General features: G+C 36.6%; 1 protein-coding gene across 1 annotated transcript in view; it reads left to right on the top strand.

Annotated features, from left to right (window-relative positions):
• The window catches only part of LOC135197927 (mucin-2-like), a 30,699-nt gene extending 23,052 nt beyond the window's left edge, over positions 1-7,647 (top strand). The window contains exons 2-6 of the mRNA XM_064225186.1: positions 775-892; positions 2,462-2,564; positions 3,414-3,849; positions 4,756-4,894; positions 5,890-7,647. Of these exons, the coding sequence (XP_064081256.1) occupies positions 775-892; positions 2,462-2,564; positions 3,414-3,849; positions 4,756-4,894; positions 5,890-6,413 (1,320 nt within the window). The 3' untranslated portion in view covers positions 6,414-7,647. The remainder of the gene's footprint in view (positions 1-774; positions 893-2,461; positions 2,565-3,413; positions 3,850-4,755; positions 4,895-5,889) is intronic.
• The last annotated feature ends 6,305 nt before the right edge of the window (positions 7,648-13,952 follow it).

The following is a 13,952-nucleotide window of genomic DNA, read 5'->3' as shown; positions in this document are numbered from 1 at the left end:
ATATTATAGATATATTATTATATATTACATATATATAATCTATATATATATATATATATAGAGAGAGAGAGACGAGAGAGAGAGATAGAGAGAGAGAGAGAGAGAGAGAGAGCTCATGCGCGCACTTGCTCGCGACCCCCTTAATTAAAAGGGAGATAGAGACATATTTTGTGTCCTATATGGAATGTTGCCTTAATCTCCTGACCTCTCAATAGCATTGCTTGTCTCTCTATCTCATGCTTCGTCAGAATTTACATCTTATGAATATGTACACCGGTACCTGAGATCTTGGTGTAGTTGCCCTAGCCCTTAGTGCCGAGTCTGACACACACATACACACACACACACATAAGAGAGAGCGAGAGAGAGAGAGAGAGAGAGAGAGAGAGAGAGAGAGAGAGAGAATCAACATATACTTTACTTGATGTAATGCTTAATTTCACGTTCGGAGAGTATGATAATAGCAGAGAGAGTAGAGAGAGAGAGAGAGAGAGAGAGCAGAGAGAATCAACATATTACTTTACTTGATGTAATGCTTAAATTTCATCGTTCCGGGGAGATGTATGGATAATATGCCAAAAAACAGGAAGAGAGAGAGACGAGAGAGAATCAACATATACTTTACTTGATGTAATGCTTAATTTCACGTTCGGAGATGTATGATAATAGCAAAACAGAGAGAGAGAGAGAGAGAGAGAGAGAGAGAGAGAGAGAGAGAGGTCGATGACCGTTAATTTTTGTCCTTATAAGAAGACTTGCATACTTCCTTTACAGATGATGATCAGCCCAATTTTGGTCGTCCAGGCGACTCTGGTTTTGGCATCTGCGGTCGAGGGCTACAACCTCTTTTCTAATCCGTCCGTCATCTATCCACTGACGTATTATTCAGCCGGTAAGTGATTAGGACCTGTCACATATGATTTTCTTTAGTCATGCTATTAGTTTCCACTGACGTAGGAAATGAATTAAGAACCTAAATCATAGGTCTGCCTATTCACGTATTCTGAAATCCTTTGAAGGCCTCTCACTTACCAAGTTTTAAACTGATTTCAAATAAAAATGGAATCTCCGCCTTTTGACATGATTTAAATTTAAAGGCAAACAAATCTGAAATGTTGTCATTTGAAGACCTCACACTTACCAAGTTTCAATTGATTTCAAATAAAGTCATTTTCTCCTTTTGACATGATTTAAAATGCTTAAAAAAACTGAAATATCGACCCCGCACCGAGTAAGTTAGAACCTGATTTCAAAGAGCCATATAAATGCCGTGTTTTGACATGATTTAAAAGGCCAAAAAATTTTCAATTAATGACGTAATTTGAAGACCTCACACCTACTTAGAATCTGATTTAGGAGAGCCATGCAATTTTCCTTCTTGTGACGTGATTTCAAAGGCCACAAAAATAAAGAATATTGACATATGTAAATTGACATCACTGGAAACAATTCTGTTTCACTGAACTCATTGAATATGTTTAGTAAGGTGAACAGTTCCATGGATTTCATTCCCCTGATAATTCAATTCATTTAGAAACAAATGCCGTATAATGATTTGTCCATGCAACGAACTGTTTATGGTGACGAGGCGCGTGATATGAACATTTGATGAGTGATTGATGATGGCGCAAATTAATTGGGTTTTCTTTTCTGGGAGGCCATTGACTCCATTTCCATTCATTTGACGCTTATTTGTTATAGATACATTAATAGTTTTAATTATCATTCTTTTCATAAGACGGAAATTTTACAGTAATGTGTATATCATAGTTTTAATAGAAAAACGGACTCGTTTTTGGTGTTTTTCATTAATGAAAAAATAATGAACAGCCAGTGCCTTGAATAACATGCCATTAAATGCTTAATGTATGGTGAAAACAGATAAATGTATGATGATCATTATTCATAAGTGTGAACATGGCATAAAAAAACACTAACGAGGAGAGGCTATAGACAGGGAGTCCCGGCCAACGGGACGTTACGTACCGTCCCTAAGGTACTATAGTATGTGAGTACTTATGTAGTAGACCGGTGGTCAGAGAAGCATGGGTAAATTATTATTATTATTATTATTATTATTATTATTATTATTATTATTATTATTATTATTATTTCTAAGAACTTCACGGTGTCGTGAAACTCTTGTTTTGGTCTTTTACATATACTACAGTATATTATTATTATTATTATTATTATTATTATTATTATTATTATTATTATTATTATTATTATTATTATTATTATTATTTCTAAGAACTTTGCTGTGTCGTGATTAAACTGTTGAGTGATAATAATATTATTATAGAAATAAATTGCATTATACCTAGAAGATAAGAACAAAGACTTTCGAATACTTGAACAGTGTTCCTCCTCTTGTTCGAAAGTTCTTGTTTATTCTTTTACATATAATATAATTCACTGATTTACTTGTGGCTTACTATTATTGTTATTATTATTTTAGAAAGCGGTGTCAGGCAAATCTTCCCCAGAAATGAAGATGCCATCCTACCCTGCCCAGGAGAAGCCTTCTTTGTCCACCCCATGAACTGCTCGAGATTCTATAGGTATGTTCATATGGACTTTAATATTTATGTGTACGTTGCTCAGTGTCATTCAGCGTACGTACATCCTCTGCATCAATTTCAAAATCCCGTAGTTTAATTTTCGATCATTAAACTTTTAGGATATCCCAAATATTGCAGCTTGACAGTTTGCAGTTTAGTTTTGTCGTGCTTTGTAAATAATTTATACTGTATCGTTGTTAGATATAAGTAGCACTGTGACAGCTGCAAGGCTTTGCTTCTTTTTCTCTCCGCCCTCAGATCTTAAAAACTACTGAGGCTAGAGGGCTGCAAATTGGTAATGTTGATCATCCGCCCTCCAATCATCATACATATCAAATTGCAGCCCTCTAGCCTCAGTAGTTTTTATTTTATTCAAGGTTAAAGTTAGGCATAATCGTGCGTTTGGCACCGCAATAGTTGCCAACAACAAAGGCCACCACCGAGTCAGGGCTGAGTATGGCTGAGAGTTTCATACAACATTATACTCTGTACAGAAAACTCGATTGCGTTGAAGAAACCTTGGGGCATTTTAAACTTGTTTCCTCCTGCTACCAAGCTGTGGAATTCTCTTCCTGCTTCTGTTATTTTTGACTTACAACTTTTCTTCGTTTTCCCTAATTTTTGGGAGTTTTCTTTTGACCTAGGATAGAAAATGCATTCGGATGTTATTTATGTTGGGAATTACTCTTATGAGCGATATATTTATTATTATTATTATTATTATTATTATTATTATTATTATTATTATTATTATTATAGTAAACACCCATATTTGACGAAAATAGAAATGGAATTGAATGGCGAATACCCCTCCCAGTGAATAGTGCACTTACTTGTCATCTTTGGCAGGTGCGTCGACTACACCGGCAATGGAGCATTGTTCAGCCGATACTTCTTCGAGTGTCCCCCGGGCCACGTATTCTTCACGGCAGTGCAAACTTGCCTCCCAGGATTTTGTCCCAGTTCTCCCCAGCCAGTTGTTCCGCCGGCCACCCCTGCTCCTACAACGCCATCAGTCAGCCCGACAGGAACGGGAAGTTCCGCGTTTCCTGTAGAACCAGTGACAGGATCTCCGTTCCCCATAACATCGAAACCAGTTCTGGTCACGACGACCAGTGCGCCCGAAACATCAGCTCCTGTCTTCCCTATTACGTCCGTTACACCAGCAACCGTTTTCCCTATTACTTCTGGTCCACAAGCTCCCGTTTTTCCTGTCACGCCTTCTACTGCAGCACCCCCAGTCACTACCCTTGGGCCTTCTTCAGTAGTTGTTCCTTCTGATGAGGTACTTGTATTTCATAAATGGTATTTCTCATTCTGTTCAATATTTTTCCTTCTGTGAATGAATAGGATAGTTTTTTTTATTTAATATGAACCTTAACTTTTTTTTACATTAATTTTTTGCCTCTTGTAATCTACGTAATCTGTTGAAGTAAAGGTTTGAAAAGATAAGTTTTTTTTAGTATATTTCACTTATAATTGCATAATTGTTGTTATTTGATAATTTTCTGCCTATAAAAGCAAGTGTTTTATCGAGTTCTTTTAAATGCAAATTTTACTTTCATTTGTGTACAAAACAAACATCATAGATATATGAGGCATATTTCAACATTAATTGTTTTTTTTAATTAAACGTGAGTTCTGGATACGTTCATTTTATGCACTTTTTAAGTATCTTTAACAAATATTGTGGTATTTACATGTTCAGGCATACATATTGTAGCACACATTTGTGAGCATACATATGTACACATGCTTAATAGTACAAATGTACACAGTTTACACGGATGTTCATAAGCCGTCTCATATCAGTTGATTATGAAATTTATGAATTTGACCATGCTTTTCAGGAAACCTTTTCAAGGCTATAGAATTGCATGCGTTTAGTAACTAGCATACAATTTTTGGATAGGATTCTGGAATGAAGATTCCTACTATGAAGACCACATTTTCGATTTTACATATATTTCCATTTTGATCCAAACCATTTTGCAATGAATTTTTGGGATGAGGTTGCTAATCTTACTTTCTCCAGCTTCAACCCACCAAAGTCAAGAATTCCCGAAGTCCCTAATTCACTGTTTAGACCAAGTAGAGTTCAGTGTATTTTTAAGGTATTAGATCAGTAATTACGTACAGTATATGACTAGTGAAAGAAAGGATATCATCTGACTGACTTTCTTCCTTCCAGGGTTGCGTAGACAGGTACGTGCAGCATCCTGATTTCTGCAACGTGTACACTCCTTGCGACGACCCCACCGTGCGGTACGTGTGCCCTGGAGGAACGGCTTTCGACCAGGCTAGGCAGATGTGCCGCATCAGCGCTTTTGGTAGGTGAATCCCGGGTGGATTTGCGTTCGTGAATGCCCTTTTGGATTTGACTCAGTGACACTTCTCTTGTATCTTCGTAGTTAGTCTTTTCCTGGGTGTACCTCAGTAACACTCCTTTTGAGTGGTCCTAGAGTTTGCCTTAGTGGGACTCCCTTTGAATAGTCCTAGTGAGCCTTGTTTGGAATTTGTCTCGGTGGCACTCCCTTCGAATGGTCCTAGTGAGCCTTCTTTTTTAGTTTACTTCAGTGGCACTCCCTCCAGATAGTGAACCATTTTTGAGTTTATGTGGGTCTCCTATTGAGTTTATCCCAGTGAAACCCTTTTTGAATTGCCATTAGCAAGCCTCCTGAGTTTGTCCTATTGAAACTCCTATTTAAGTCTTCTATGCTCTTCTAAATTGCTCAGTGATTCGTCTCCTATAACTTATCCTATAAATGCCTATGAGTGTGTCATAGTGATCATCTTTTTCAGTGCATGTTATTTAAATATTCTTTACTGAAATTCTTCCTAAAATTATTATAAAACTACATACTAACGTAATGATAAGAGGCTGTACCACGAAAGAGCATCGACGGAAAGAATATATTTGAATAGTTTATAAATGAGAAGGAGAGGTAACTTCAGTTGTGCCTAAATGAGTCGGTAAAGTATATGAATCAAATTTAGGCTCACCTCCTTTACTGACACCGATAGGCCATCTGATACATTCACTTGAGTGACTGAAAGTGGGATTTATGGAGAAATGACAGGCGATGTCAACAAAAGCAGAATGAATGAGAACCTATCGAAGCTCTTTCATTTTTGCTTATACATATTTATATTATGGGTTGTAATTAACCTACAATGATTTTAAAGATGTCACTTCCAAAATCGAATCTTATATTTCTGAGAACCCCCTTCTAATAATTCGGAAGTCGTGAATAGTTGTAGATATGAATATTTGTGTTTTGCAAAAAGTAAATATTTACTCTGTGGGTGATAATTTGTTTTACAGATGACGGCCTATGCACTGGGAAGGAGGTCTTTGAGCATGCATTCCTGCTGAGGTCAGAGAACATCGGCTCACATGTCCGTCTTCCAGACTACATTCATGTCCCCACTTCCAGACCATACCAAGGTACCCTGACTGGTGTCCAAGTAGTTCCTGTTGGTCATCCTTCTGTAGCGAAACCAAGCTTCCAAACTGCCAGCCCGCTCCAGCTTTACCTTTGGCCTACATCCAAACCTCAAGGGACAGCCTCCCAGTTTTCGTTGCCAAACTTTGGAATTGAGCAGAACGTGCACCGGCCGCTATTCAGTCGACCTGCTCAGGTTTACCGTAGACCAGATGAGGATGATTCCTCTTCTGTAGAGACTTACAGTAGCAACTTCAATGTCTTAAGGCCTGTAGGCGTCGAGGCAGCTCCTCCTGCTTCCACCAAGCTGAGGCCCTTATCCCAAGCTCGTCGTCCTTCTGGGCACCTTCACTTCCCTTACGTGCCCGCTCATCTCTTCGGCTTCCAGAGGGAAGTCGTCTAAAGCAGAAGTTTATTTTGATTTTTGTGTCCCGATTCAGCACTAGCAAATATTAGAATGTGGGCTCACCCTTGTCCTGATGTTCAGAACGAAATTGACGACTTTCAGAAGATTTTTTTTATTATTTTTTTCATTTGAGAGGTACTGTACACAACCAGTACCCGAACTTGGGCATTTTAATACATAATTCATACTAGAGCAACTTAATAGTTGCGCAAGTTGTGACTGATCTAAGAATAAGAATTTGTAATCAGTTGCCAAGAGATTAGTGTCATATATTAACTCAAGTTTGACGCTAGTTGCTTGAATGACATCATGCGGAGAATAGATCCTACAAAAACTCTTCTGCAACTTGCGATTTACCGAGTCACTGCTCAAGACGACCTACGTTAGCCCAGCAATGAACATTTCATTATTATATCAAGGTAATGGGATATTTATGAACCAGTAGATAGCAAAAGTAATTCATTGCTATTCCTATATAGTATCTTGGTTGGTGGTCATAGTTTCCCAGTATTAGATTTTGTATTTAAATGTTCACTATACGTATTTACATTTTATTTATTTTTACCTATCTTTAACCAAAAGTTGTAGTGACGTAGGTGTTTCTGGATGTTTAAAGTATCATTTTTATATTTCAAACGGCACGTAATTTTCACTGTATTATCGTAATGTTTAGTCGCCTTACATCATAATTTTTGAAGCCCACAGCGACCCAGTGGCAGTATTAGGCGAGTGAAGCCGAACCAGGCAATTGCTTTAAGAGTTTTCTCTCATCAGTCTTTTTTTTAAAGGTGGACGGATCATCCACCAACATCTTTCTCATCATCTTAAAGAAATTGCCTCTCTCTCTCTCTCTCTCTCTCTCTCTCTCTCTCTCTCTCTCTCTCTCTCTCTCTCTCTCTCTCTCTCTCTCTCTCTCTCTCTCTCTTCCCGCAATGGCGTATTTTGCTTTTTTATTGCCATTAACTTAATGGGCATCGTAGTTCTTTTTGAGACAATGATAATGGCGGTTCTTGGTAGCCTCATGTTAAAAGAATGTTCGAGAATATACTTCATCGTTGTGTGGGGTGTTTTGTTGTAATGCAGAGTAATCAATTTCTTAGACTAATGTTTTTGTTTTCTTCGTAAAATAGAAGAAGGTTTTTATCATCTTACTTTTTAGAGTAGTTAACTTCTCTTTTTGTTTTGCTTCTTATGTTGATTTTGTTGAAATAGAACAGTATCCCAGTCTTAAGTATGTTGATTTGTTTCCTTTTAGCTCATTCCTTTTGGTTGTGCATTTTTTAGAAATAACATGAATAAATAGCATGCTTAATTTATTATATTCACAATATGTATTTATTTCTTGTTTCTATAATTGAGATTTGTTGTCCGGAGAAGCCTGACACCTGAATACCATTATAGTCTCCTAAGTTACCCATTAATGATTTATCTCTCCAATTGCTCTGGATGAGAAATACGGGTGTCGAAATTGTCCATAATTCGACTAAATAGAACGACCTATGTTAACATTACATATATACGAGTAAGTCTTATTGCACTGAAATCATATATGTACTACGGTAGCTTATTATACAATCTAAAGCTCTTGATTTGGTGATTGTATATACTGTGCGTATATCGGACTCAAATTCCTGGATGTATCGTATTAAAACAAAGTATGAACGATGTAGATTTTTTCAGCAGTAGTGTTTGTTGATCAAGTGCTACCTACTAGTGACTGATTCGAATTCCCTTTTGAGAGACCTGCTCAATGGGACACTGTGGAAGAGAAACCGTTCTAAATCGTGCTCATAATCAGTATGTATTAGATTAGGTGTGTTCGTGCAGTCAGTATAGTCTGAACAGGGGAATCATGGCTTTTGCTGCTGTGATATCATGACATTTAGTCGTCTTATAAACATGGGATTGGCAAGTACATATATGTTGTGCCTGGGTTCAGTATTCCCTGTCGTATCCTTTGAAGCTTTTATTTTGCAGCCAGAAATAAGGCTTCGCCATGTGGTTGCCAAGTAACATTTTTAGATAAAGAGATGACAAAAAATAATTCCAGTTTTCGTAAAAGGAGCTACTGCCTGCACACAATATACTTATACACACACACACACATATATATATATATAATATATATATATATATATATATATATAATTATATAATGTCTAACAGCTGAAGGACTTGTAAGCGACCGGGTTTCACTGGAACTCCCAAGGAGTTAATCATAAAAGATCTGGAACTAAAACGACAGCTTTTTCAAGTTAGCAATGGGAAAGATTCATTGATCACTATTTATTCTATTTTATGCACCTAGCTCTTTACACCAAGTTTACACTTCCCAGTCCAAATATCTCCAACTACAACAAAGAACAACATCTTTCTCCCGAAGCAACAGGTGGAAGACATCCAGAGACAAGACTTAATTAGTGACGAAGGTTGGTCCACGCAAGTAGCGTAAGCCAAAATATATATATAATATATATATATATATATATATATATATATATATATATATATATATATATATATATATATATTTGGCTACGCTACTTGCGTGGACCAACCTTCGTCACTAATTAAGTCTTGTCTCTGGATGTCTTCCACCTGTTGCTTCGGGAGAAAGATGTTGTTCTTTGTTGTAGTTGGAGATATTTGGACTGGGAAGTGTAAACTTGGTGTAAAGAGCTAGGTGCATAAAATAGAATAAATATTGATCAATGAATCTTTCCCATTGCTAACTTGAAAAAGCTGTCGTTTTAGTTCCAGATCTTTTATGATTAACTCCTTGGGAGTTCCAGTGAAACCCGGTCGCTTACAAGTCCTTCAGAGCTGTTAGTTTCCCCTTGCACTGAATGCTCGAATCCCACAACCACTAAAACAGTGACTTGGACATATACAGGATCGAAATTAGGTTTTCTGAATACGGACAAACAAGCCATAGATATTACTTATATTTTTATAGAAAGTTATTGAGATTATATCAAAGTTTCTAGGCACTAAATCAATGACTTGGAAATAATCAGAATCGAAATTAGGGTTTATGAATATTGGCAAACAGGCCATAGACATTGCTTATATTTTTATAGAAAATTATTGAGAAGCTTATCTAAATGTTCCTAGGCACAACTTCACTAACCCTTTGGAAGACTACTCCTATAAACTTCTGAAGACGAGAAACAAAAGAAAAAGATCTTTTAGTTGAGAGCTCTGTATCATTTTGGTACTTGGCAGGAACACTAGACGGGAGAAATAATTAACTTTGGAATGAGGTCTATTATGTCATTCTTCCCAGGTACATTTTGTTTACAAAATTAGATACAAGGTAACTAAAAGTAGTCTGGTCGTCTACTAATCATATATATTTAATTGGCATGATGATATAATTACAATGCGTCTTTAAACGCAGCAAATAAAGAAATGTGCTGATCATAAAGATGACTATTAAAATTAAGAATTCGTATTTTAATTAATTATTCATTTAGTTTTTCTTTCCGTTTTTTTCAGAAGTTTTATAGCGGTGGTAATTAAGATAATTGTGGAGTTCATCTTTTTGCAACTTATTAATCTTTTATTAAATTCAAATTGATTTAATTCTTCGTCCGTGAGGTTATCTTTTTCGTTTTTTACATAGGTAACTTTATATATATTTACAATACATATATATGATATATAAGTATATATATATATATATATGTATATATATATATATATATATATATATATATATATATATATATATATATATATATATATTATATCTATATATAAGTAAGAAAATGTCTGTTTGTTTGTTTGTATGTTTGTGTGAATGCTATACAAATCCACATTTCTTGACTGATTTAGATGAGATTTTAAATATAAGTCAATATCAACCCAGGAAAGGTCGTGTTAGGTAAAGGGGTGGTTTGTGGGAAGTGGTGAAATGTAAAAATTACCAAAAGCAGCGGATATTAATGTCTAATTCATAGTTTTCAAGGTCGCTGAAATGAATAGTGACGATGCTCTTCTAGTCCAAGTTCAATCCTGATAGGGAGAGGGGTTGATAAGGGGTAAGAGGAGGTGACAAGTAAAAATAACTGAAAGCAAAGATATTAGTGTCTAATCCATAGTTTTCAAGGGTACTGAGATGAATGGTGGCACTCCCAGAGCCCTTTAAGTCCAAGTTCACCCTCTTTAGAAAGGGGTGGGAAGGGTGTGACATGTAAAAATAACCAAAAAAATACAGATATTACTGTCTAATCCATAGTTTTTGAAGTCACTGAGATGAAGAGTGGCTCTCAAAAGTTCAAGTTCAGCCCTGATAGGAAGGGGGACGTGAGAAGGGTTCGGAAGATGATGACATTTAAAAATGACCGAAAACTACAGATATTTGGGCCTAATCTATAGTTTTTGAGGTCACTGGTATGAATAGAGCTACTCCCAATGCCCTTCAATTCCAAGTTCAGCCCTGATAGGAATGAGGGATGAGAAGTGGTGAAATGTAAGGTGTCAAAAATGCTGGGCAATGTAACTGTAGCAACTATCTGAACAGTAAAGAGAGAGAGAGTTTTTCGGTTGTCATTCAGAGATTATTTGGGCAACACCAGCTTGGTCAGCTAGTAAATATATATATATATATATATATATATATTATATACATATATATATATATATATATCTATATATATATATATATATCTATATATATATATTATATATATAATATATATATATATATTATAATGTAAGTATTGTGCACCTGTAGGCAAATGGATGTGGTAACCCAACACTGCACCTTCCGTAAGGTCCAATCATCCATCAAGGCCCGTATTAATGTGTTATTTCACTGCCCATTTGTATAAGATGCAATCATCCAAAGTGGGCACTGTGGCTGAGTGGTGCACCATACAGCTCACGTTTTCGAGGTCCGTAGATCGCTCCTAGCCTACCACCTACCAGTACACCCAAATCTGAAGTTACAAGAGTGTTAAGGTCAAAATGAAAGTAAGTGGGATTAGCAACCATACCCAAGTTCACTTGCTGAGAAACTGGAGGGCTGTACCCTTCTGACGCTGCCTCTTCCAGCGTGGAAAAGGTATTAGGTTAAACAGTTATATATACATTAAATTCGATTTATTGGGCTAATTGTTATTCTCCCGTGCATTAGATTGTAAAATAGCTAAATTAATCATTTACTAACTTGTGAAATTTGTTCCTTATCTTACATTCATTTACTGCATTGGAATGAATAGAACTATTGGTAATGAAAATTCCATATCAACATTTATATAAATGAAGAGCAAGCCCTCATTATCTTCAGAGCTGTACTCTTTATGTTGTACAGATCTCTAAGATACAGTTGTGCACATAAAATAACAGTAGCATAACCTGGCAACTATTAGGTGGCTAAGTTTAAATTATTCATGGTGTTCTGGATGAGAAAGATGTGCTGATGAGGTCCAAAATTGGATAGTGGCAAGTTGATAAGTTACTGGGGATGTTCAAGTAGTGACGATGGGGGCGCTTTATGACGAGGGTTTCTTGTCTTTTCATCCGAGGGCAAAGAGGAGGATGTAAAAGTCTTTGGTTTTTTAATGCCTCTCTGTTCACGAATCTCACATTCTTGGTTGACATATTTCTGAGGTGGTTCATAGAGATTAGGTAATTAATTTCATCATGTTAATCCTCACCTCCTACAGCTAGCTGCATTAGGAGGTCAGATCCTTCATCCTCTTCCTCTTCGGGCTCTGTTGCACTGGCAGTCTGAATATTAGAGAGGATTTCACTGTTCCTATGTATGCTAGATCTTAAGCTTTCTTTCCTTTTCACTGCATCATTCAGATCTCAGTTTTTCATGCATGGAAGTTGGGCTGTCACCTGCCATTTATTTTTGCCCTTAGCTGGCAGAAGTTTTGCAACCAGGATACCATGGTTCATTGCCTGTGTCAGAAAGTATTATTTGGCAGGAACGTAGTGAGGGATGCGGTGGAACACAGCCTAGGAATAGGACAACCCTAAACTTCCTGAATTCTTCTTAACCCTCAGCGGATAGTGCATAAGGTGAAGACCCAAAAAGGTCATTATAAAATATGGAATATAGTATATACATATATATATATATATATATATATATATATATATATATATATGTGTATGTGTGTGTGTGTATGTATACTTGTACATATATATGCACACGCATACATATTTGTGTGATATATATTATATATATATATATATATATATATATATATATATATAGATATATATATATATATAGTAGCTGACCAACCTGGCACTGCCTGGGAAATCTCTGAATGACAACTGGTAAACTCTCTCTCTCTCTCTCTCTCTCTCTCTCTCTCTCTCTCTCTCTCTCTCTCCTTCTCTCTCCTGTTAAGATAATTGCTTCAGTTACATTGCCCAGCATTATTGGCAATTTATATTTCACCACTTCTCACCCCAGCAACCTCTAAAACTATGGATTAGACTAATATCTGTCATTTTTTTTTTACATTTTATTTTTCACCCCTTCTTTCCCCAGCCCTTTCCTATCAGGACTGAACTTTTACTTAAATGGCATCAGGAGTGTCACTATTCTTCTCAGCGACCTCGAAAACTATGGATTAGACACAAATATCGTCGTTTTCTGTAATTTTACATTTCACCCCCTTTGGTGCCACTAATGTCGTACGTCCACAGTGCTCTTTCCTAGATGGTAAGTTGTGTATTCCAAGTTTGGTTGAAACACAACATACATACATCCTTATATATATAAATATATAATTTTAGGGAAATTACTGTGATGTCAAATAATATGTTGAATAAGTCGAAAAATCACATCCATAGGGTTAATTGACTTTTGGCTTAATTCTCAATCTTTTGGCTGAGCGAATTTGAGAAGACACTTCAATGAGATCTTCCCAGTTAATTGCCCTGATGCATTATGAAGACTTTATTAATAATGATGCTTTGCAAAGAAGTTCAACTGACGGCTTTTTTTTGGGGGGAGGACGCAACAGGTGCACATGCTCGTAAGAAAGGAAGATATTTTGATATCTTATTAGCTATTGTTAGTCAAGACGCAGAACAACAGGCTGGGCTGCAAAGACTTCCCTTAACGGCCCCTTTGTTGGGACCAAAAGAAAAAAAAAAGAAAAGAAATAAAGGAAGCAACTCGCTGCAACAACAAAAGACAGTCGCTGGAGGAATGGCGGGACAATACCTCTGCTTGTATTTCGACTTCATTTTTTTGGGAATGGAGTGTATCGGGCCGGCTCTCTCTCTCTCTCTCTCTCTCTCTCTCTCTCTCTCTCTCTCTCTCTCTCTCTCTCTCTCTCTCTCTCTCTCCTGCCTAGTATCACCTTTTGTTCTTCCCTTTTACGTAATGCTGGAGCTTTTGTTTGCCAGCAGTAAAAAACAAAAGAAAAAGTTGAAACGAGTTTTTCCTTCTGTTTTGACAATTCTTAAATGTCCTTGGATGTTTGTGTGTCACCTCTCTCTCTCTCTCTCTCTCTCTCTCTCTCTCTCTCTCTCAGGGATTATGATCCTTTTTAACTTCGACAC

Source organism: Macrobrachium nipponense, chromosome 21, assembly GCF_015104395.2.
Source record: "Macrobrachium nipponense isolate FS-2020 chromosome 21, ASM1510439v2, whole genome shotgun sequence".
In the NCBI taxonomy this organism is placed as follows: domain Eukaryota; kingdom Metazoa; phylum Arthropoda; class Malacostraca; order Decapoda; family Palaemonidae; genus Macrobrachium; species Macrobrachium nipponense.
The sequence above is the reverse complement of the archived record's forward strand: the minus strand, read 5'-3'. Positions and strand labels throughout refer to the sequence as shown.